Source organism: Enoplosus armatus, chromosome 23, assembly GCF_043641665.1.
Source record: "Enoplosus armatus isolate fEnoArm2 chromosome 23, fEnoArm2.hap1, whole genome shotgun sequence".
NCBI classification, from domain to species: Eukaryota; Metazoa; Chordata; class Actinopteri; order Centrarchiformes; family Enoplosidae; genus Enoplosus; species Enoplosus armatus.
The window spans coordinates 7,101,709-7,126,165 of NC_092202.1; the positions used below are offsets into that span (position 1 = coordinate 7,101,709).

The window sequence follows — 24,457 nt, forward strand, 5'->3', positions numbered from 1 at the left end:
TAATATAATAACACACAAAAAATTATCTTGGCGTTTTTTTTGATAGACTGCTGAAGTCATTAAGGACTTACATATCTGTCCAGCAGAACATCTTTTAAATAATAAAAACTTTATTTATTCGTCACTGTCACTGCTGGCACAATATTTGCTCAGTTTCAGTTTGAAATACACAGTACACCTATAAACGTGCCAATGCAACTACAGCACCTTTGTTGTTTATATTTCTATGAACTGTCCAACACATGAAGTTCTCTTATTAGTTCATCTAAACTGCTGTTTGTCCATCTACTTCCACCTGAGAGGACCACGGTTGCCATGGCTTGATGTAGTTGTCGGGGCAACCAGGCAACGCTGTCACAAGTCAGTGAGGCAGGCGCTGGAGGACGTCTCAACGTAGACGCACCTTCGGTATCCTGAACGGGATTGGCCGCCTCGTAGATCAATCACGTGGCTCCGGCTCCTGTCAGACTCCCCCGTCTGGAGTCGAGCCCTGCCAAGCACCGAGTCCCACAGAGGACCTCTGCTCCACAACTGCACACAGCAAGGCGTAGACAAGGATTGGTTGTGTGTGCATACTGTGTGTGTGTGTGTGTGTGTGTGTGTGAGGGAATATGAAGGGGTCAAACCTCAACAGAGATGTGTGTGCTGGGGTATCTCCTGTAGAAGATGGCTCTGAGGTTGAACTCAGGGTTTCCCTCCGCCTTGAAAACACGTGTCCTTATGGTGTCATTCTCACAGCGCACTACGGCGTAAACATCTGGAGCTGTGGATCAAAACACACAACACAGCAAAGTGTAAGGAATTAAGTATTTCCGTTTTGTGCCACTGTACAAATCTACTCCACTACATTTCAGAGGGAAATTTTGTACTTTTCACTGATCTTTTTACTTTTCAGATTAAGATTGTATATAAAAAAACATATGATATTTTGAGTTTTTCTTCCTTCCTCTCCCATTAGTCATCTCACGATGTGGTGTTGTGTCTGAGCCACCTTTCTGTTTGGGGGAGCTGAGTCCTGACGCCCTGCGGAGATGGACTGTGGTCACCACAGTGGGTTGAGGTAGAAAACACTGGAAGACAGAGGGAGACAGCAAATCTTCCCTCAATTCCCTGCACAAAAAGGAAAGATACGACAAAACAAATTAACTCAACAATCAAAGAAGATTGGCAGGGTTGAAGAGGAACAGATTAATTTAAATCTGAGAGCAAGAAATGAACCGTGAAAAAAATTATCCGCAATATTTTCATAGAAATATTCAGCCTTAAGAGGTAACACCTGTGATCAGTTCAATGTTAAAATGTGATTATTTGACAAAATTTTTGTTTCCTGGTTTTCTCTTTCACAACAAACACACAAATATTGTAAGAATACTAGAATTATGAATATCGTAAGCAAGTGTAAATTATGCAGTTTTGCAGTAAAATATAATATAGTATATAAATACATAGTGATTTAATCTGCAGTAAATTTATGAACATTTTACATTTGTTTTTTCAAACTTTGGGGGTAAAATCCTCTGAAAAGCACATAAAGCAGTATAAATTATATTATATTATATTATTATTATTATTTTGACAAATTTTACAAGCATAAGAAACACCTGAGTTGGATGTGGGAATGGGAGAAGAGGCGCAGGAGGAAGCGGCCAGTGGCACCTGGCAAGAAGGTGGTGGGCAGCACGACGTAGCGACCTGGAGCCAAAGTCCCCCTCAGCGTCACACTGCGGGAGTCCATGTAGACCGAGCTGGCCGCCTGCTCCACCACACACTGCACCCGGCTGCAGCGGTTCACCTCCACCTGGAGCACGGCAAGGCAGCAGGGAAATCATTTTTTTCTGTGTGGAAATTGAAAAGGTGTGTGCTCACATGTTGGTCCTGATCTGCTCACCTTCAGCACCTCAAAGCCAATAGGCAGGTTCTCTCCTCCACCATCTTTCCTCCGTATCCTCCTGTCCTCCTGCTGCAGGCAGATCAGCACCTCCTCCTCTTCGCCTCTCACCTCAAACATGAACTAGAAAGCCAGAAAGGAAAAATCATGTTCAAAATTCTTGCACTCATCAGAAATACTTAAGTTTCCACTTCAGTTTTACCTGTGGATTGTGCAGGAAAGTGTCTCTGTGGTTGATGCATCCTCCACATCGACTCCTCTTATCCATCTGTGCCTCCCATCCTCCCACTTCTCTACCATCATCTTCCTGTGTCACTTTTTTCACAGCCTCATCTCGCTCACACCTTCCTCCTTTCGCATCCTTCTGCTGACTCTCCCCAAGTCTGGCCTCCTTCCGGTTACCTCGCTGCTTGGTCCCTCCGGGTTTGTTCTTCCCCAAGCTAAGTGTGTGGTTGCTGTGGACGGCGGGTGGAGGTGTTCCAGGGGAAGCCGGAGCAGGAGCCCACTCCCCAAAACGGCGCACCTCCCTCCAGTGAGAGCTCGGCCACAGCAGTGACCTCTCCACCAGCCGGCACACAACCACATCTGTGAAGTAGTGACAGAAATCCTCGAAATCCATCCTGAGGAACAGCAGAGAAACAAATTGGCATGAGAATAACCAACAAGATATATGATGTATTACAGCTATGAGAATGGTAATACACTATGATCCTTGCAAAAAGAAATGTCAGTGAGTGACCGGCAATTATGAAGTGTTAGGACCAGAGCAGTTAATCTGTGGAAGCCAACGTGGATCCAAACAAATAATAAAGAATGAAAATCTACCAGAACTCCCCAACGTCTCGTACAATGAGGCCCATCTTCTCCCTGTCTGCTCGACTCATCTGTTGCCACTGCTGCGACCTGCAGGGGGCGTGCAAAGACAACATTGTCAAAGTCGGCAGGAAATAGTGCAGAGCTGCAAGATCCAACACACTGGAAATGACATATTAAAAATACAAGCAGTGCTTTAACTTCTGGGAACCTTTATGGGTCCATTTTGGCCATTTTCAGAGTTTCTCAGACTTTCATAATGTAAATGACAGATGTCCTCTCGTAAAACAATTCCACAACTATTGTAAAATGTCACCAATTGTCCAGAAAAGTTGCAGTGGCACTATAAAAGGTTGTAGAACAGACTGACACTGTTAAATGTCAGCGGAGGCTTTATTCCCTCAGCTCCAGCAAAATGTATGACGTACTCAGCTGTCAGACATGTGGCAAATAAAGCCAAAGTTCATAGTACGCTCACCCCTGACTCCAGGCTCCCGTCCAGTCTGTGGTCCCCCAGGGGTTCCTCATGCGCACCATGAAGAGTCGGGACATCCCACCGGTCTTCAGCAGCTTTTCCCCCAGCCTCACCTTCCTCACTGCTGTGATCCCGTATGCGTGTCCTCGCACCAGACCACAGTCAAGCACCGACTCCACTGTCTCCCCCTCTGCTGGCTGAGAAATGTAAAATACACTGAACTTATTTGATCTTGGTCACCACATTTAACAACTCAGAGATACAAGGCCCTACCCGTATGGAGCAGGTGATGAGGGCTTTGCGCTCATGGGACTTGGCCAGCGTCTGGAAGAACGCCCTCCTCTGGTCGCTGTGCAGGCTGAGGGCCTCGCGATCCAGGCTGAGGGGCTCCGAAACCCCACCGGTGAAGTCAATCAGCGCCTCTGCAGTGTTCCCTCCCTCCAGGGCCTCATAGCAGCCGTTCAGCCTGGAGAGTAACCAGATAGATTGACTGAGTGATTAATGGCTGTGCCCCTCTTCTCCCTTCTCCATGTCCCGCTCCACAGGTGTTTGTTTCGAAGAATGTGCATCCATTTTCAAAGTGGTAGCATGTGTGGTTATGAAGACATTGTTATAGGCACTTTCTCAGATGTTAGAGGGTGGATAGGATGTTGCTAGTTTGTTGCTATGGGTGCTGGTGTGCTTCCATGTAGTTGCTATGGTTTTTGGGGCAGGTAGGACTTTAGTAGGTGGTTGCTACTGAGTGTTAAGGATGGTGATGAACGTATGGTTAGGAAAAGATTGTAGTTATAGCAAATAAACAAGGGGTATGTTTGGGGTAAGGCAACTAACCCCAAACATACAACTAACAAATAACAAGAGGGTGACTGAGGTCCTGCAAGGTCCTGGAGCCCTTACTTGGCGTAGGCCTTCTCCAACAGGGCGCTCCAAAACTCTCGTGGGGTGGCTGAGCGGCAGAAGAGCAGCACGCCATCCCTGCTGACGGGGAGACGGTCGTCCACGACAACATCCATCCAACGGCCAAGTCGCCAGAAACGGAAATGAAAGATTCCCGCGTACAGGCCAGGATGCTTTGGATTCCACTCCTGTTCCACGTGGTCGGGGATCACCTGGGAGGACGAGAGGAGGGAGATGAGATGAAGCCATGAAGGATGGAAAAGAGGAGGAGAAGAAAGAAAGGACGACAGGTGGCAAGGAGGAAAAAGGAGGAAGGAACACAAATATACAACCTTCTTCCACAGCGATGGCTCAGATGCTAAGCAGGAAATGGCCGCCACCATCCAGCAGTTACCCAGACTGCCTTGGTGCAAGTCACGGGTGCTGATGCCGTCAACAAACAGGCGGGGGTCCTTACATATCTCCTGGAGTTTGATCAGAAGAACACATTAAATCTGCATCCATTTATTTTGTTTGGCCACTTGGGGGCAGCAACGCTTATTTACACCTAGAACAGATAAGTAGCAACATTAGCATTCATTTGAAGACATGTTTCTGCCCACTTGATGAATGTATTCGCGCTCCCTTTAGCTCTATTTTGCTCTCCACCCACTCACGCCCTTTTTAGTTGCTAAATGCTACATTACGTTCCCTCGCTAACTTTGTCTATTTGTTGTTTGGTGCTGGGCTTTAACTAGCTGTCTGCAGCTGCTTGAAACAATGCTGATGAGAGCCGTGAGAGTGAACTAAAACAATAAAGTTGTGGGTCAGAAAAAAAATCAATGAGCTTAAATATGCTCAAATGCTTTCCGCAGAGTCTCTGTGGGTTTGTCACCACGAGTGAACCCTTTCACATTACCCACAGTCATTTGATCCATTGGTAATGTGAAAATATTGATTATATAGTAGCTTTAAATGAACTCTGATTAATGGCTGCAGCAGTTAGTAGCGTCACAGTGTTTTACGAGGCCTGCGAGCTGTGAGTGTCAGAGCACTGCTGAGGAGACAGATCCTGTCTGTGTGGGCCTGTTGATCTCAGTTTGGACAGGGTCAGGTAACAGCAGAAGTGCTGCTGAACTCACACACACACACACGCAGGAAAACACACACTCTGTGGTCATAACCTCTTTGAATGTAACTCTAGACATTACATGAACCTTCCTTGAGATGATATCAAGTTCATAACAAGTACGAGGCCACCTGGACTGTGAAGTAGACAGTTAATGTGAAGTTATAGGGTGAGCGGATGCAGTTTGTGTGTATGTGTCACTCTATCACCCTACTCCCTGCTGATACACACTTAAAATACCTGAGTGGAGCATTAGGAACACAATACCATTAACACTTTCTTCTCTTCAGCCCTGAATCTGCAAATTGATTTCCAGCAGGGCTTCACATTAAGAGCACTGAAGGTTTGGACCACATATGAACTTCATGAACAACTGATCACAAAGAAACTTCTGAATTTGGAGGTAAAACAGGGCTGATTTTATTAGGTACAGGGTGATTAATTTGTGAATTCAGGGCAGCTGAAGGTTTTTAAAAGTCTTAAAAAGCATTCAAATCAGTTTCCTTAAGAAAGGGCCTTAGAAAGTATAAATACGTCTTAAATTTCATTTACAAAGGTCTTGAATATTTTTCAGTATTTTTTCCTACCTGCCGTAGACAATAATATTAGTTATAACTCATTACGTAATTGGTCAATCAATTGTCAATTTTCTCCAGGTCACATTAACTGATTACTTTACTGGGAATTGTCGTTATAAACAGCTGGGAAGTACTGACTGAATTAATGTATTTAATTCATAATTGTAGGTCTTTTTATCCAAACTGGTTCTCCATCATTCTTTGAGCGGAAGACAGTGAAAGAGGTCTTACGTTTCATTTTATGTGGCATTGAAAAGGCCTTAAAAAGTCTTAGTTTACTTAGTGATCAATGCAGAAGATTTATTTTGGTTCCACCTTTTGGGGTTTTGATAATAATAAATAAATAAAACATTTTTTATTGACTGTATAATTACGCTTTTTGTTTATACACACATAATCAAGTCCTTGCACTATTAAATATGTTTCTTTGGCCATTGACACTGGACAATAAATAATTTGACCTTGACTATTTCACTGCCTCCATTAAAGGCTGCTTCGCTTTGCTGTATCCAAAATAAACACCTATACTTAAACACAACTGCACCCATCACAACACTGTGCTAAAAACACCTGGACTATTTGAATTGACTGCTGCTTTTTCTAAACTCAGCTGCATAAACACACACCAACAGAGCGGTCCATCGGCAGCATGCGCCACACACTCCCAGAGGGCTAAGGTTTCACTGCCTGACGCCTCTCCGATAATAGAAAGTGCTTTAATTAACCTTAATCTGATGGAAATGTAACATGTTGAGCCAGGCCACCCGATTTAGATGTGGGAGGAGAGGAGATATATTTGTAAAATAACTCCTTGCAGTGGTTTGAACTGGGAAAATATGGCCATGCGTGCAAAAATAAGTATTCATGAATCTATTTGATATCGCTCACCCTCGGCCTCTTCCAGGTCAGTCCCGGCGGGGTCTCCCTCTTGTAGAAGAGGGACTGGGCAGTTGTGGGGAACAGGGGGTCCTTGAAGAGGGCACCTCGACGCAAGCAAGCGCGCCTCAGCTTGTGAAAGCTTTGACCCTGGAAATTGTTTACTCGTTCAGGCATTGTGGCCGGAGAGGAGAGGCTTTAGGAAAGGTGGAGAGAAGAAGAGAAACGGGACGGATGAATAGTTCATATGGAAATGACTCCTCAGTCATGGATAGGGTTACACTGACATCATATTTAGTGGACTATAATTACAAAACATACCAAACTTTTCATTTATTAATTTAATTGTTCAGTCGTTTTTTTTTTACACATGAGCTGTATCATCCTTTTAAGGCCTACTGTACCTCATGAAATCTACCAGTTTTTATTGTTCATCATTGAAATGTGATAAATCCAAATGTTGTTTCAAGTTTTCCACTTGGAGGGAAAAACACATTATAAAGATTTTTAACACAAGAAGAAACTGTAAAGATGCTGAGGCATAAAATGTACAAAAAGTAACCACATGGTCAAACCATTTCAAGTCAGCAATGTCCAGACAGTGGAATTACACTTAATATTAATAACAAGGGAACAACAGAGAAACTGCTGTCAGCTGTAACAGGAAACTTGTTTAATCTCCTCTGACAGATATTCAAATATCTTTCATAGTTTAGCTTCACTGAAGGGAAGATTTGTCAGTCTGTAAGCACAGAGATCATGAAAAGTCATTTAGTTTTGCCACACAGACACAAAGGCAACTGTTGTTCTGTGGTAAACACTGCAGTCAATGTCCTTTCTTTAAATACACCACCTGCAAGAATTCATACCTAATACTGAATTTAAACAGTGAATATCTTTGTTTACATAGTTCAGTGAGTTGTTCTGCTAATAAGATGCAAGTGTGTAATATGTTTTAAGGCTGACTAATAATAATCAGCACCATCAGCATAGGCTAAATTGACTAATATTAAAGGCAGATGTGACATCCTGCACCAAACCTGTAACAGTTTTTTCACCGTTTACTGAGATCAGCTTTTACATTGACAAACGTTGAATTTTGTGTTTGTGTGCAACGGCTGTGGACATCTAAAGGGTTACATAGCTGCTGGCAGAGGTAGCAGGGGGTCCTGCAGGGTCAGTGTGTGTGTGTAGGGGGGATAGGGTGAGAGAAGCAGTAAGGTAATAGTACCGTTTTAGTCATCAGTGATATGACCTGCCGGGGTCCCTGAGTCAGCAGCGTGTGTGTGTGTGTGTATGTGAGCATCAACTGGTGTATGTGTGTGTGTGTGTGTGTGTGTGTGTGTGTGTGTGTGTGTGTGTGTGAAGCAGTGTGATTCTGTGTCAGTGTGTGTGTGTTCATGGGTCAACTCAGGGCCTTGCTGTGCAGAGAGGAAACCTTGCAGGTGCTTGCGTTTGCAGATACCGCACAGGTCAATGTCATCAATTATCAGCAAGGTTTTGTTTTTCTTGTATCAGATTCATGCAGAGAGACACATAAATATGTGAAGTTAACACTCATTCACAATCCATGATTAATGGATGCATAAAAAATTCATGACTTATCACGTTTCAATGAATGTAGCAAAGTATTGAACAGAAATGTCTTTCATTGGATGTTCATGGATTCGTTTGGTTCAGTTTCAGCAACATGCAGAATTACGTGATATTGCAGATACTTTGGCCAACTGCTGCTACCTCTACAGTGGATTCAAACATTTCTTTTTATTATGTGCATAAAAAAATCATTTCATTTGCTCTCTCAAGTTATTGGTTTTACCTGTTTGAATGTGTTTTGTTTTTGTTTTTGCTGTGTGTTAAATTTCAAATTGATATTTTTTACTGTTTGCTGTGTGATGGAGACTCTGTTTTGATGTGTCTGTTTTTGCTGTGCTCCATGCAGGACAATAAAGACTGAACTGAACACGTACAAACAAAATAACATCCTTACAGGCAGCTTCACAGTTTGTCTAAGAGGAGAAGAATCTTTCATTGTTGCACAAAACACTTTTATCCACTTAAAGCTAATTTGTTAATTAATGTATTGTTTAACTCTGAGTTAACGATCTTACCTTGACTGTGTTGTACATTCACAACTACAATCAAAGAGACATTTTCTTATAAATGAAAAATAAGCTCTGTTTGTTTCTTGAACAATGATATATATGAAGATTACTGATTACTGATCTAAACATCCTCTGACAGCATCAGAAAACATCAGACACTTAGATATGTTATGTCTACAGGAGTCCATAAAATATCAGTCATTATTATATGCATCAGATTGTGATGAGTCACTTGTACATCAATTGAGAGCGAGTTTTATACCCTTTGTTGTTCGTGTTATAAATATAAACTGCAGGTAAATTCTTTTACCTTAAAGTCAGACTAGAAGTTCATCCACTTGCTTTCCTGAGATGAAACTATTCCTTGAGCTCCGGCGGTGGATCCAGGTTCATGTCCTCCTTTGGTCATTTAGGAAATCCTATTTCTTCAGAGACAATCACACGCACTCTGTGTCTTGCTCTTTCCTCTTCTTTGTCCCAGCCGTTAAAAGCTGAGCGACACTTTCTTCTTCCGTCCTCTGAATCTGTCAGGAGCGTTTGATTCATCTCCACCAGCCACTCAACTCGGTGTCATCTTGGAGATGTTTGTTTCACTGGACCTGAAGACTAAAATGAAATGATATCAGAGAAGTGGAAGGGAATAAAATGCAACAAATGAATATTGATGCTGCAGGACAAAAGCTCAGCTTGATGTGAGCGCTGCAAGTTCCCTGACATCTCTTATGACTGTGTATCGTATGTACCAAGTATGTGTGTGTGTGTGTGTGTGTGTGTGTGTGTGTGTGTGTGTGTGTGTGTATACGTAACAGCCTCTAGAGTTGATGCACTAGTGTGTGTCCATGTGCATGCAGCCGTAACGCGCGGAGCAGGGTGACGCTGCTGTGTAACTTTATCTCCCTCCACACAGACAATAGACAGTCACCTCTCCAAGTGACATAACTCACAATTATAGCCGTGGAAGCCTCCGACCAGTAAAAATACTACAGTTACTGCACTCACTCTTGAGTTTCAGACACTTAAGATGAACACTTTGTCCTCTGACGCCAGCTGGAGAACATAAACAAATGTGTTTTCTAGGAGTGTGTGTGTGCATGTGTGTGTGACACTCACTGCAGCTTGTGCTCTTCTGGTTGGTTTTCTTCTCCTCCCCCTCGCATCTCCTCACGTTTCTTTCCTGTCCTCATATCAACATGGCCTACAGGTTCCCTCTCTTCTCGTTTTCTGTCTTATCTTTTTGGTCTCTTCTCTCTTTGCCTCCTCTCCTCTCTTTCTTCTCCTCTACAGACTCCTGGAGTATCTGCTGCTGTGAGTGTGTTGCCCCTGACACCTGAGAAACTGAGAGGCAGGCGCCTTCTATTTTAACCACCTCACTGCCAAACCTGTGATGAAATAGCACAATGAGGTCCAGTAAGACTCTGCTTTTATTATATTCCAATTTATAGTCCACCTTTGCCACCATCGGTTTAGACTCTTTTAAATATCTTTCCATGTAAACAAATGTGGGAATATTGCCAAATATGTTTTGTTTGGTTGATGAATGAATGAATTTATGAATTAATGAACCTTCTTGCTGTGAGGTGACTGTTGATGGTGTCAAATATTCCAAAATAAGGAAATTTCCTTGTATATGATTGTACTTGAAAATGCATTACATTGGTTTCATATTTTTGATTAAGTAAAGAGACTGATTACTTTTGTTTAACATAAACATAAGTTAGATGATAACATAACTTAATTTTCAAAAATGAAAATATGTATATATGCTTCATTATTCCTGTGGGCTGCATACTACCTATATTAAGTAATGCATAGTCATATTTACATACTTATTAAGTAGAAACATATCATTTTTATATTCAGTAAATATTAGTATACGTTGCCATTACATTTCTTGTATTTCTACATGAATATTATGTATAATTATGTCATGAGTAAAACAAATATTTCTGCTTCGTATTAACATATATAATACGTTTTTAAACTGCATTTGTGAAAAACAGAATTGGATCAAAATATGTCCGTGTAGGCTATGTAAACATGATTAGGCTAATATAGCTCATACAAGGCCATAGATCATGTTATCGTACGAGTTCTTCCCAACTATCGTAACAATGAACTATGGACCCAGTAAATAGAAAACATATCTATGAAATAAGTGTAATTACTTGTAGAAAATCATGTAACTGTAAAGTATTGAGATTACTTTTTCAATGAAGTACTAATGAGTTGCCGTTTTCTTCTATCGACAATCTTCCCTGAAATCCAAAAACCAGGCATCAACTAGTCTTGTCTGCTGGGATACACTACACTACGCATGCGCAGTTGCAAATTGCCGTAAAAATGCCGATGTGGCTGCTGTGATGTGAAACTTTTACTTCGCCTGCAAGTTCAAGAACAAACTGTTGAAATGAAAATTTTTGTACTTGTTTTCTTTTGTGTCTGCGGTTTTAATGCAGCAGAAGAAGACGAGAGACTGCCGAATAAATGCGAAGGTAGGACGAAGTAGTGACATATAAGTGGCTTTATAACAGCGGGATGGCATGTGTTCACATCATTGTGTATCCTCGAGTGTCTGCCTAAACTCTTTGACATGCACATAAATATAAACTAGGCTTCATTAGAGGTGTTCTTCCTGTGTTCCTCGGGGCTGTCAGTGTGTAAGTTTCTGACAGTAGAGCTGCAGGATGCTCTGGAGAAAACTGGTCGCTCCAAAGAAGTCCTGGAGGTTGGAGAAGTGCTGGACACAGGCAAGAGAAGAAGAAAGATAAAATACAACACCTCGTAAGTTAACTCTGTTAAATATGACGAGAAGATACCCTGGAATAAATGCTGCGTTACAAATTGATTTGGAGAAGAGCTCTCTGTAAATGCAGTCAGTCAATCTTCTCCAGCATCACAAATGGTATTTAACAATTAGTTTCATAAGCTGAGTAGGATTCCCCAAGACTAGAAAACTGAGCTTTATGTTTGATCTCAAGTAAATCACACTCTGCATTGTTGAAACTGCTAGAAAAAGCCTGAAAATCTGGTGTGTGTGTGTGTGTGTGTGTGTGTGTGTGTGTGTGTGTGTGTATAAGCATTTAAGCCTATGTTTTCATTACAGGGAAACTCGGCTGACTGAGGCGGTAGACAACATATGCGAGCGCATCCTGCAGTATAATGTTCATGCAGAGAGGCCTGGCAGCCTCCGATACGCCAAGGTGAAGTTCCACATCAAAAAAGACAAATCGACCCCAAAACCTTGCTAATATTTTGTTCTCTCGTCATCTGCAAACATTTATTTCAATTTGTGTCGCAAACTGAGCGCTAGCTGGTCTGTGTGTATTGCAGGGTGCCAGTCAGACCATGACGACTCTGAAGAACCTGGTCCACAAAGGAGTTAAGGTGGATTTGGGTCTGCCGTTTGAGCTGTGGGACGAACCCTCTGTAGAGGTGTCGGACATGAAAAAACAGGTTGGAGGATGTCTGTCTGCCTGCTGTAAATGTTGAAACACTTAAAAACTTTCCAGTGTTTTAATTTAAAAGGTTGTTTAATTTATTCATGCACATGTGCAGACATTTGTACACAACACAAATAAATTAAGTAATATTTCTGAAAAGTCAGTTAAAAACAGAGGAAGACATTTTTAACTTACTTAGTAATTGGAACCAGAAAAAACACCTGGTTAACACTACATAACATTAAAAATGTATGTAGTAATGTACTTATATTTGCTATATTTCCTAAACACGTCTGTGTGTTGTTCAGTGTGAGACGATGCTGGAGCAGTTTGAGGAGGTTGTGGAGGACTGGTACTTCCATCATCAGGACCAGAGGCTGGAGAACTTCCTCTGTGCGAACCACGTCCTCAAGACATCAGAGCAAGGTAGATGACCCAGAGAAAGCTGCACCGGCTAGTTACACTCATGGTCTCATGCTGTTTCGGACATTTTTAAGTCACTTGAGCTCAGGAACATGTAGGAACAAAAGTATCATGTAACATTCAAGCAACACATACTGATAATGACCTTTTTAATGAGAACTGTAGATTCTAATGTGTAGTGTATTCTGTCCCTAATTTGTCAAAAAAGCCTCCGTAACTTGACCAAAAGATGTGAGATTATGTGCCTTGAAGATTATAAACTTTTCCATTATTATCATTTGTTAGAAAAGACCTAGACCAATTTTAAAAGGCTATAAATAAAAGTGTGTTATCAAGAAATTAAAAAAACAGATACATAAACTCACTGAAATCTAAGCTCAAACCTCCTCATGTGTGTTTTTTCTCTCCCTCCCTCAGAATGTATAAAGGAGGTGTGGAAAGGAGACATGGGGACCAAAGGAGGGGCCAAGGAGGCAGAAAGCGACGGCACAGAAGAGGAGGGAGCCAATGAGGAGGAGGGAAAGACGCATGACGCTGGGGAGCTTTGAGGAAAACATTTTCAAAGAATAACCTCAATGTTTAGCTTTTGGAGGGAAAACTGCAAAGAAATTATGATTTATTTCTGGTGCCAAATGTTTTTTTAAAACCTTTTATTACAGTTTACGTCAGGAGTTATATGAGGGTGAAAATGTCTCCTATTGTTTTTATATGAATGGTGTCAGCCTCTTAAGCTGTTGCACCTTTTTAAACACTCATCTCTTTGCATTAAGGTTTGAAGCCTTTATCTTGAATGTTTGAGACTTTTCCAGAGTTATATTATGTGTAAACGCTGTTACATCTCTCCTTATGCCTACATTATATGGTACATATCAGTATTTTATACCCCAAATTGCTGTCTTTAAATGAATTATGTACAGTTATTTTCATTGTGAATAAAATACTTTTTTACAACACTTTTGGATGTTTTTTTAATGCATTTTGTAACGGAAGAATTTCCTCAAATGATAAGTGACACTGCAGGTCACTAATAAAGGAGGATTAGTCTCAGGTGTGTTCCTGTTGACAGCCACATTAAGAAACGTTGAAGTTATCAGAAGAGAACAATGCCTCTTATTCCTGTGTACTGGACAGTTTCTCTATATATTCTGTCTAAATTACAGACAATTTGGTGCCACACTTATCAAACCAAACCTCTTTTTCTGTCTTTCTCCGACTTGGCCACCCTTGAAGCAAACTCTTTGGCTCAGACAAACAAGCCAAACTCTCACTTTGGGGGTCCTGTTGGACATCACAAGCTCAAGACCTTTGTGGTGAAATGTCACGAGGACAGCGTCGAGGTGGTGATGAAAGCTCATCTGTTTGACCCTCGCCTGCCTGTGCAACCAAAGCACTTGAGGCTCGGACCTGTCGGTGCAGCGCAGCATCACTGCTCTGCCAAAGTGTCTGGGAATGAGGAGTACATCATCAGAGCACCTCTGACTGACTGTGGGAGTAAAGTGATGGTTGGTGAGCCTCTTAATAATGAAAACAAAATGTCAGTTTTACTGTAGAGCAAGCAAACGTCGATATAAAGGATATTTTATGTATCTTAGTTGCTTAATGCTGCCATCTAGTGGTGCATCCTTGATAATGCTTTGTGTGTCCTTAAACCTGTAGGTCACGCAGACTGCTGTGCTGTACAACAACCTGCTGCTGTACTCTCCTCCTCCAGCATCACCTGGAGACCGAGCTGCTGTTCCAGTTCAGTGTGAATATGGAAGGTGCATTTACACACACAAAATGGTCTCCAGAGCTTCATATGTGTTGCTGATGCTTTGTATAGTTGACAGAACAGCAAGCAAACTTTATTTATGCAGCACAGAGCTCATTATAGGCCGTATAAACAAAGATAAGTGTAAAACCTACAAAGTAAAAGCTCTACAATCAAGAAAAAGCCACAGGAAACACTGATTTGGCTTCTCTGAGACTTTGCAGGAAGCTTTTCCAGAGTAGAAAAACAGCAAAAACAAGATCTCCTTTAGCTTTCAGCCTTAAAGGATTCACATTTATCATTAAACAAAACTCAAATGCCTGTTTGCACATTGAAATAGTTCTTGGTTGCTGTAATCACTCCTCCTCCTGTCTATACAGGCCCTGAAGAAATCCTTTCTTAATGCAATCTTAATACAAGTGATGGGGGACAAAGCAGACTAAGGGCCAGAGCCAAAGCTGACCATGTAACGCCTTGTATATCAAGAGTTAAAACAAAGATAATGGAACAGGAACACTCATTCAAGTGATTATTTTGCCTTGCAGGAGGTACACAGTGAGCAGCCAGGCCCTGAAACCAACCTGGAGTCCCCTGATCGCAATACTGTCCACACATCTCAACCTGGACTTCCACCTCAGGCTCATGATGCGTGAGTTTGTTTCAACAATCAACAATAAAATGACCTGTTCAAAAAAACTTGGTGTGTCTTTCATCATTCCTCAGGTGACTGGAGCAGTGAGAGAGAGTCATCTGTTTACTTCCTGGGTGAAACGGTCAACATCGAGGCCTCTGTAGATCATCATCATCCTCCTCTTCGTCTGTTTGTAGACAGCTGTGTGGCTACTCTGACCTCCGATGTGGAGTCTTACCCCAGATACCCCTTCATAGACCACCAGGGGTGAGTCCTTGCATCTTTAATGTCTGCAGTGGTTCCTCCAATTAATTTTACAAATTAAAACTACTTCCTTTTAATCAGCATAAATCAATCCAGTTCTTATTTAATGCACCCAAATTACTGATGTAATAAAAGCAGAGGGCAGAAGTTAAATCTGATAAGGATACGTCTGTTCTTTGCAGATGTTTTACAGATTCCCAGCTGCACGGCTCTACCTCCCATTTCCTGCCCCGTGTCCAGGACCAGCTCCTCCAGATTCAACTGGAACCTTTCCTCTTCCACCAGGACCACAGACACACTGTCAGCCCTGATTCACATGTTTTTAATATATACATTTACATCTACAGTGTAAAGAAAGATGCCTCAGTATGTGTCGTCTTGTCTCCTGTAGATATATATAACATGTTACCTGGAAGCAGAGCCCATTTCAAACAAGGACCCAGTGAAAAAGGCGTGTTCTTTTATAAGCGGGAGGTCGGTTTCATCATGACTTCTGTTTTATTCCTCTTCTTTCTGTCCACCATTACAAATAAAGGCTGAACTTGTGACACAAATACTTATCCGTCAGGTGGAGGTCAGTGGATGGTGATGATCGAGCCTGCGAGAGCTGTAGGAGGGTTGAGGGCATGACTCACAGCAGCAGTGCCAAGTCCAACCACAAGAGGGCGCTGAGGAGCAAAACAAAGCACAGACCAACTGGTATTGCATCTAATACACGTACTAGTTTAGTACTGAACACTGTGTATATATCATAAAATGATCAACTGATTAATATTTTCTGTCCTTGCAGAGCTGCACAGGGAAACTAGTTTGGGACCAATTATATTTCTTGCCTGAAAGCTGAAGTTTAATAAAAATGGTGTTTAGAAAAAATGTTTTGTCACTTGTTTTGTCTTTATGTGCAGACTAGAGAGGGTTATATACAACTTAACCATTTACAATATATAATAATAATAATAATAATAATAATAATAATAATAACAAACGTTACTTTTACAGCATTTAAAAATAATAATAAATAAGTGCTTTATATGGCAGAATTAAAACATTTCAGGACTGCAACGAAGCACATAAAGATAGACAATTAAAAATAATGGAATAAATCCAATGGAATAAAATACCCAACAATAATCAAAAAACATAAATCAGATAAGACATGTTGGAAATAAAACGGTGAGCTAGCACTACAGGAGAAGAGACAGTAGTCTTAAAGGGTCAAAAGTTAGTATTAAGAATGATCTCTTTGTAAAGTGTTGACCCTGATGATGAGCACAAGCTGAAACACATCAGTCCAACAGTAAAACTGTGTTGCTGGAGCTTTTATCTTTTCTGTTTTATTTGCAGAAGCATCTGAAATATCAATGTGCTTTCTACATTTGTTTAATCCAATAATGTAATAAAACCCATCTGGATGTTGGAATCAGATCTATATCTAATCAATTAATAAATTGTTTCTATTATATAAGTACTACCTCCTAAAACAAAACTCATGTTTTCAGCTGAGTTTCAATGTTTAACCACTAATTGAATTTCTTCCTTGCATAATAAAACTTTAAATATCTGTCAACACCACTCTTTTGAAATGCGACTTCCTTTGATGATAAAACCCCAACTAGACACCCCTACAAGACAATAACACATTAACACAATAACACAATATTTTTATCCTATTATCCTATATCTTTTATTGGACAAAGGTTTCAGTTTTGTTTCCTTTTATTTAACAAGCTGCATTTCCTCCAATTTGTTTCTCATTTAACTGCAAAACAAAAGGAACATTTTTGCAATCAGGCATGTAAATAAGAATGAAAAGTGAAGAAGAGCTCTGATTTCTGGGCCATTACGTAACTTGTAAAGGTGGATAATGAACAAATACTTAACTTGCATGTTATGTGCAAACAGGTGGTAGCTCTTCGCTAACAAAAAGGTTCCTGGTCTGGATCTTAGACCCTTTTGTTACCAAATCCCTGTTGGAATTTCTGGATTACAAACTATTTGTCATCTACCTGTTCCCCTTTGAGGATGAGGTTATTGTTGTTATATCATCATAAGCAACGATCTTTTCGTGTTGATACTTAAACCCAACAGTTTAATTTGCAGTTTATTGGTGAGTTTTGCTTCACTGCAGAACAACAGTCCACTCCCAATCTCCATCCAGCACCTGTCAACACTTCAGAGACAAATTGAGGGAAACTTGGAAAAACAAAAACACTGCATTTGGATTCATGGCAACCAGGATGATTTTCAACTCTGCTCTTTTTGCCAACTACGTTTTAGAGCCAAAGCCTTCAGTCAAGGTTGCTGTTTGTTTTTTAAAGACATATTTCTTTTTGCATTAAAACAAAAAACAAATCATCATAGTTACCATCAAGGAAGTGCTTTGTGTAGATTGGCCAACGATGCCATTTTGTGTGTTTATAATGCTAAATGTTAGTGTCCAGATAATGCGGATCACAGTCGAAACCTGTTGCAAGGTGCAGGACAGTTCATGTCAAAAGTCTGTCCATCATTTCCTTCCTCTCCACACTGCTGTATACATCAAAGAAGGTCAGAGGGGAGGGAACACGATCCAGATGAGGGGGGTGGTCCCTGACATGGACGGGACATGTGAGATACATCTCCAAGCTAATAGAGGATGTTCTTACAGCCTCTGAACCTTGAGGTAATCCTTTCTATAGCAGTTAGCTTTACAGATGCTAGCTTAGCTGTTTGTGCTCATGTGTACAAAACAGTGTCATCAGCAAACATTCAAAACTCTACCCTGTGACACTGCTGAGGGAGATCAATAATGCATAGAGTAAATAGTAGTGGGCCTAACACTGATCCTTGAGGTACACCCATTGTCTTCCATTAATATTTATTTTGCTCCAAGTTGAAAATTTGGGATCCTCCTTAAAAGATTATTAATATTCTTCCAGATTATTTTGCTGTTACCTTTTTCCTCATTTATTATAGTGATACATTTTCAGTTCTTGAATAACTTTCAGCTTCTCAAGCTTCATAAATCAATACATCTGTATCTGCTTTCCTTCATGTTGAATATGTTCTGTTTTCAGCTCCCATATATTTTTATTAAATAAGAGTACATGACTGTTATTCTTGGACTTTTTTCTGCACCTTTGCATTAAATCTTTCCCTTACAGAGTCAATTCTACTTGTAAACATATTGTACATGTTGTACCATTTTTTATTCGTGTTTCTTTCTCCAGCAATAATAAATGTAGACTGTGGATATATTATATATATATAATATATACACTACATTAAACCAAAGAACAATGTCATATTGTAGCACTTTAGATATTTAAGCACAGCTAATCCATCAAATAAACGCCCATGTATTGTGAAATCTGCTCTTACTCTGTCACAGAGGCTTAAAATTGACTTTATAATTACACCTTCATTGGTATTTTGTTTATTATGACTTGAGTCTCTCAGCACACTCTTAGCTGCAGGGTGCAAACTTTGGCAGCGCTGAGCACCTGTCAAGGACCACCTGAAGTGTTTTATTAAGCGGTTAAACATTATCTTATTTCTTTTTTAGCGACGATTTCTGTTCTCAAGTAGTATTTGTGTTAGTTAAATCTTTCATTAATGGTACCAATTTAGATCCAACTCCATCTCTGCTCACTGAAATCTCTTGTGTCTTTGTGTTTATGCTGCCAAAGTGCAATATTGATGCATAAACGTGCTATTTCACCCCTCAATTTGCTTTATTGCACTTGTCCTGCGTCCAAGGATAGCATTTCTTAACTGCACTGTAACTATTACACACACACGCGCGCGCACACTCAAACACACACTTATATTCACACAAAGCACACCTGGGGAAACATTCCTCGAGGGAAGTCATCAATCAGTTTTATGGCTTTCTCTGGGAAAGTTTCCTCCTCTCCAATCAAGCCTCTTCCCTCCCTCCACCCTCCTCCTCCTCCTCCTCCTCCTTGATTCTCTTTTCTTATATTTCCATCTGTATCAGTTTTGGTTCACATCTGAGAACGATCCACTGCAGCCAATTAACTTCAACCATTTTTCCTATTCCAGTGAGGCATAATTGGACCAAACCGGAGAGAGAGTATCTTTGCCTGGACAAGATACGAGATAAGACCACTGCAACTGGCTTTCCACAGTGTCCTCAATTTGCCCGTCAGTGGTAATAAACCTGAAGGTGGAGGATGTGCACGGTGTAAAAGAAATGTCTTTAACAACCCATGAAATGTTTAATTGAGTTTTAAAATGTTCTTTTAAAGAAGGAAAAACTGCCCTGAAAATGAAAATAAGAAAATGCCACTTGTCTGTAAAGCAGATCAACCTGTTTCCAGTTTCAGGAGCTTTTTGTTGACGTTTGATTTAATGTTTTCTCCAGAGCTTGTAACAACAAATACAATAAAATGATCTATTTTCAGATGAAATATGATCAAGTGACTGTAATGTCTTGCCAGTTAAGTTACTTAAAGGCCCTGAAAAACTGTTTCTTCAATTAGATCCCATAAGAACACAAGTTAAAACCCATGCACCAATCAGGATTTTGTAACGCTGAATCTGATTTGATTATAGTTGTGTGTTGTTGTCCACATTCCTGATTAAGCCGTTATTATAGAGTTAAAGTTGTTGCTTATTTAGTCAAATATTTAATGTTGTAGATAAATATTTATAGTTTTGAGACATTTTCAAGGGCTCTAAATATAAGTAGAAATGAATTGCAGTGTTTCATTAGTATTATTATTACTAATGCTTTACATGAAAGCAACAGTTTAATGCTGTAGTTGGCTGAGGTTGGGGTGATTTTATCTTGTTGGGTAGTTTAATCTGTAACTAAGCGTCATTTAACAAGTTGACAGTGTTGGAAGTCATTTGAAATAAAAGTAACTAAAAGTAGCAATATAACAAAGCAAATTACAAATAAAATTCCTAATATTAACATTGAAAATATTACTTAAGCAGTAGTACTCAAAAGTAAAAAATATGGCCTCAGTAATGCATTTTTTTACATAAATTTGTAAGATTAATGTCAACTGAGTTCCACAATAAAAGGACTTCTGTACAGCCAATATCTGATTGATGCATCAGACTTCGGGATAAATAAGTTTGTCATTGAGATTCAGTGAAAACATTTAACACTTATTGGCAAAAAGTCAATTAGAAAACAGTAAGGGGGAGTTAGGATGACATACAGCAAGAAGACTAGTGGGTATCAACAACAACAAAAAACGTTATCCAAAACATTTTAAACCGGAAATCAACTATAAAAGGAACTATAAAAGGAGATCAGCCAGTTAGATAGCGTCCTTGTTTGAGTTTGGTGGACACATTTAACCGTGTGAGCCAGTTTGGCAGAGGTGCGCTGTGCGTCAAGCAGGATGTGGCTCCTCTCGAGGTGGGAGCTCTTGGCTCACTTCAGTTACTATATGGAGAGACGCACCCCCCCCCCCCCCCCCCCCCCCCAGCTGATCCCGTTAATTTACCCCCCTCCTCCTCCTCCTCCTCCTCCACCAGTACCCGGTGTGTTGCCCCCTCTCTCGGTAGGTCTGTCCTCTGCCTGGAGCTGGATGTCCGGACACTTGCTGCGCTTCTCTCAATGATCAGAAGGTTCCGCAGGAGCAGGAGACGTGAGGAGAAGGAGAGTCAGCGGGACGCACATGGTGAGCGCTGCTGATTTATTTCTTCCTCTTTCAAAATGTTTATTGGCTGAGGCTCCGTGCTGCTCGAGGTGTTCGTGAAGTTTTATCTGCGCTGAAGTCGCGCGTAAAGGGACTTGTGTATTTGTGTGTGACTGTATTGGAGGGCAAAGAAAAGGCAGGAAGTCACAGAAATGTATTTGCAAATTGTACCTTAAAAATGGCACCAGAGGAGCATTTATCTCCATGTTGTGTTTTCTGCTCTGAAGTATGTAATCATTTACCAAACGGACGGATTCCGACTTGCTGCTCATCTTGTCCTTCAGCCGATATGCGTGTATCAGACTTTTTTTATTTTTATTTGTTATTATATATCTTTTAAAAAACATATATATTTGGTTATTTTATTTGATTCTACTGTATTTGATATGTGTTGCATAAACCTATTAGACAGCAGGCCAGTTGGATACGTTTTCTTTTGTCTTATTTATGTTTTATAAATTGTTCCGTCATGTGAGCGTAAATCCAAAGTTGATCTTTTTACTTTAAATACTAGGACTGAATTTCCTCATAACTCCTTAATCGTAATAACTTCTTTACACAACTTGTGTGTGCATGTTGCCGCTGGGACAACCCCAACTTTATTATCATAGTAATTTTAAGCATATACGTTAGATTTTTGTCCTACTGTCGCGGATTGAATAAAAAGTTAAATATGAAAACATAAAATATGAACTCAACACGACAATAACACCACTTATATTAGATTTTAATTAGATGGACTTAAATTGGAAAACTAACTCTCCTTAATGCCAAACACATACGAGACTAATCATCAAGTCAGAGTGAAGTTGTTTGATCAAAGTGAGATAGCCTAACACTGTAAATATTATTGTTCCTCTCTGTGAGATAAAGATAACTGACTGCAGCCAAGTTCTGCTTAACAAGTGCAATTAACTGTTCAGGATGGAGGCAATTAGTCTCCGGGCTTCACTGCTGGCTCTTGCCAAAGTAATCAGGCTGAATATGACAAACATTTGTGTTTAATGAACCGAGGCAAGTGAATTATTATTCTCAGCTCCATTAAAAGCAACGCCCGCAACCTGCGTGTGTCTGCGGGCTGTTTTCCTTTTAAGGTCCTTCTATAGTTCATTAGTTTCCCTAAAATCCCTTTGCAGCAAGAGAAAATATACCGTATTGGCTTTAATAGACATATACGGCAGATTGCTCCGTTTTCTTTACAATACAGGGGGCGTGAATTTCTAAGTCATGCAGTTTACAGTCGAGGCCTTTAGTGTGTTTCATTAAAACAGGCTGTTATTTATTATAACCTGATAACCAATTTCAAAAATAAATTAGTTAACAAAAATTGATGATTGCTTTTTTTTTTTGCTTTAGTATTTCTGTGTGTTTTGTTTTATTTGACCGCCTGCTCTTCTCTTTATTGACCCCCCTGTACGACACTGTGTGGATTTAATTGACACACAATCACAACCGGAGGCCTTACTTGTATTTCCATCATGCCCGAGGTTGTCTTTGGCGTGACTGCAACATGGAATCACAATGATTTCATTTCCATCTGTTTCTCAATATCAACATGTGAAGCTGGAGCTGCTGGAGAGCGTCCTGCCAACTTGTATGAGGCTGTAAAGGGGGGGGGGGGGGGGGGGGATTGACAGGAAACGCGCTTTCAAATATCAAGTGGGTGACATGTGGTTTTTTATTCAAAAATGAAGTAAGCGGGGCTCGTGGGTCAATGCAGAGGCAGAGACTCCCTCCATGTGTCCGTGGAGGTGCAGCCGGCCCCTGGGGGCCCCGCACATGCACCGGATTGGCAGTTTGTTGGAGGTGCAAACGCGAAGGACAGAGGCCTTTAGCTAAAGATACAAGCAGTGATAATCCATTTTGTGCTGTCTGTTGCTTTCACCTCCCGGGGCTGCCCCACTAAAATTAGATTATTACACCTAAAACAGAACTCCTGGAATCTGCTCCGTGTGGAATAACACACACATGGGCTTCAACTGTGCAGGCAGGAATGCAGTTTGAGAATACAGACCGCATACGTAGCCTTTCTCTTCTCACCCGAAGCCCAGTGTTGTATTTCTGACCGGCTGAGGACAATTGCAAATTAACAAAGGTGTCAGTGTGGTAACATGCACCGACAGGTGCCTTGGTTCAGCTTCAAACATGTAGGCTATAAGAGAGCTTATATAATTGATCATATTTATTTAAAGGCTCCGTGTCTTAGAGCAGAGCTGCAATGTAGAACCCTGGGAAGTCTTCCCAGCGACTATCAGCCTGATAAAACTCTTTAAACTGCACTGTTTATTTGAACAAACCACAATTTAGTCTTTTCAAACTCATCACAAAATAGCACAGCAATTTGAATTTAACATATTTGCCTCCGTCTCGCCCGGCCAGGGCTGCTGCCCATGACGAGGAATGTTAAAATGTGTGAGACAGGCCAAATCCAGCTCATCTGCTCACCAGAGCAGCTCCAGACCCAGACAGGCCCACAGCTCTAAAGTGAGAACAGGCCGAGGAGCGTTAACAGGTAGCAAGAGAGAATACCACACACCAGAGGTTTCCACGCTTTATTTTCTCTACTTAAAGTCCCGCATTTCCTGCTAAATCACAGGACATTAGTTTGTTGCAGCGGAATACAACTCCAAAAATTTACATTTGTAGGTCAACACACTGATAAATTCCCATGTGTCTACTTTCCTCTTAGATTCTCTGTCTTGTGACAACCATTAAAGAGAAAACAGAAGATATGCAGTACATAAATACATATATTTAATATATATATATATATATATAAATCAGCAATTATCAAAAAACAAGCCATGAGGCAAGACATCTACAAATACACTCAAAGATCTCCTTCATGCTTCCTCTGCTACTCGGTTTAATTACACGATGGAATCACATTTCCTTCAGATTACCCCACCATACTCGTCAGTATTATATACTAGTCAGTATAATACTGACTTGGAGGGGATGAATTCTTATGCAAATAAGTATTTTGTATTCTATATTTGATTACATTTTGATCATGTTAAGAAATGATTTCCCTTTGACATTTTGTGTCAAATAAGTCAGATTAAATCTGCTTTTATTCAATGTTGCTAGACAATAAAACCTAAACTTCCAGGAGGGTGAAATGTTTTTATAGGCAATGTATATGCACAAATTCTTGTCACTTCAACCTTTACCAAACCATAAAATAAAGCGTTTGTTTCTCTTCCTGGCATCAACATTTTGGCTTCTTCAAGTTCACCAGACACATGTCAGCATTTCATCATGATGAAGAATAGAGGGAGAGTTACATTAGGAAATAAATAGGGACTGCAGAGCACGAACATGAGCGTCGGTCTCCTCGCTCTCCTCTGTTCGACTATGCTGTAAACATGCCCCCAGGTTGTCAGCAAGTATTTTTCCAGCCCCTTGCCAGCCAAGCATAGCTGCTTCTAAAGATCACCCGCCGGAGATGTTGATCTCATCTTACCACTATTTGGCTGTATAAGCTTTTTGAAAGGCAAAGATTGCTGCCAAGTTATTTAAAAAAACTTCTCTGAAACTTAATGTCTC

At 40.6% G+C, this 24,457-nt stretch overlaps 3 protein-coding genes across 3 annotated transcripts; 2 read left to right on the plus strand and 1 right to left on the minus strand.

The window, feature by feature from the left end:
• Positions 1-337: 337 nt before the first annotated feature.
• LOC139305816 (calpain-5) lies at positions 338-6,812 on the minus strand. Its single transcript, XM_070929766.1, has 12 exons — positions 6,648-6,812; positions 4,406-4,537; positions 4,074-4,285; positions 3,450-3,642; positions 3,180-3,373; positions 2,714-2,791; positions 2,091-2,508; positions 1,889-2,011; positions 1,602-1,798; positions 992-1,110; positions 627-763; positions 338-531 (listed from the first exon to the last, which is right to left on the minus strand). The coding sequence occupies exons 1-12, from the start codon at positions 6,810-6,812 to the stop codon at positions 355-357; spliced, it is 2,145 nt and encodes a 714-aa protein (XP_070785867.1). The 3' UTR covers positions 338-354.
• A 4,335-nt stretch (positions 6,813-11,147) lies between these two features.
• cnpy4 (canopy FGF signaling regulator 4) lies at positions 11,148-13,483 on the plus strand. The gene is made up of 6 exons (XM_070930089.1): positions 11,148-11,232; positions 11,395-11,521; positions 11,844-11,940; positions 12,071-12,193; positions 12,489-12,606; positions 13,021-13,483. Exons 1-6 carry the CDS (start codon positions 11,148-11,150, stop codon positions 13,149-13,151), a joined length of 681 nt encoding a protein of 226 aa, XP_070786190.1. The 3' UTR covers positions 13,152-13,483.
• Positions 13,484-13,706: 223 nt separating this feature from the next.
• On the plus strand, positions 13,707-16,085 carry LOC139306270 (zona pellucida sperm-binding protein 3-like). Its single transcript, XM_070930216.1, has 8 exons — positions 13,707-14,105; positions 14,260-14,363; positions 14,899-15,002; positions 15,077-15,251; positions 15,431-15,548; positions 15,640-15,722; positions 15,817-15,947; positions 16,039-16,085. The coding sequence occupies exons 1-8, from the start codon at positions 13,707-13,709 to the stop codon at positions 16,083-16,085; spliced, it is 1,161 nt and encodes a 386-aa protein (XP_070786317.1).
• The last annotated feature ends 8,372 nt before the right edge of the window (positions 16,086-24,457 follow it).

Coding starts and splice junctions, on each gene's coding strand:
- LOC139305816 (XM_070929766.1), bottom strand. CDS start 6,812: ATGCCTGAACGAGTAAACAATTTCCAGGGTCAAAGCTTTCACAAGCTG. Junction 4,286..4,405: donor AGCCATCGCTGTGGAAGAAG/GTTGTATATTTG, acceptor TCGTCCTCCCAG/GTGATCCCCGACCACGTGGA. Junction 764..991: donor CAGCTCCCCCAAACAGAAAG/GTGGCTCAGACA, acceptor TTTGATCCACAG/CTCCAGATGTTTACGCCGTA.
- cnpy4 (XM_070930089.1), top strand. CDS start 11,148: ATGAAAATTTTTGTACTTGTTTTCTTTTGTGTCTGCGGTTTTAATGCA. Junction 11,233..11,394: donor ACTGCCGAATAAATGCGAAG/GTAGGACGAAGT, acceptor CGGGGCTGTCAG/TGTGTAAGTTTCTGACAGTA. Junction 11,522..11,843: donor AAGATAAAATACAACACCTC/GTAAGTTAACTC, acceptor TTTTCATTACAG/GGAAACTCGGCTGACTGAGG.
- LOC139306270 (XM_070930216.1), top strand. CDS start 13,707: ATGCCTCTTATTCCTGTGTACTGGACAGTTTCTCTATATATTCTGTCT. Junction 15,252..15,430: donor CCCTTCATAGACCACCAGGG/GTGAGTCCTTGC, acceptor TGTTCTTTGCAG/ATGTTTTACAGATTCCCAGC. Junction 15,549..15,639: donor ACCAGGACCACAGACACACT/GTCAGCCCTGAT, acceptor TGTCTCCTGTAG/ATATATATAACATGTTACCT.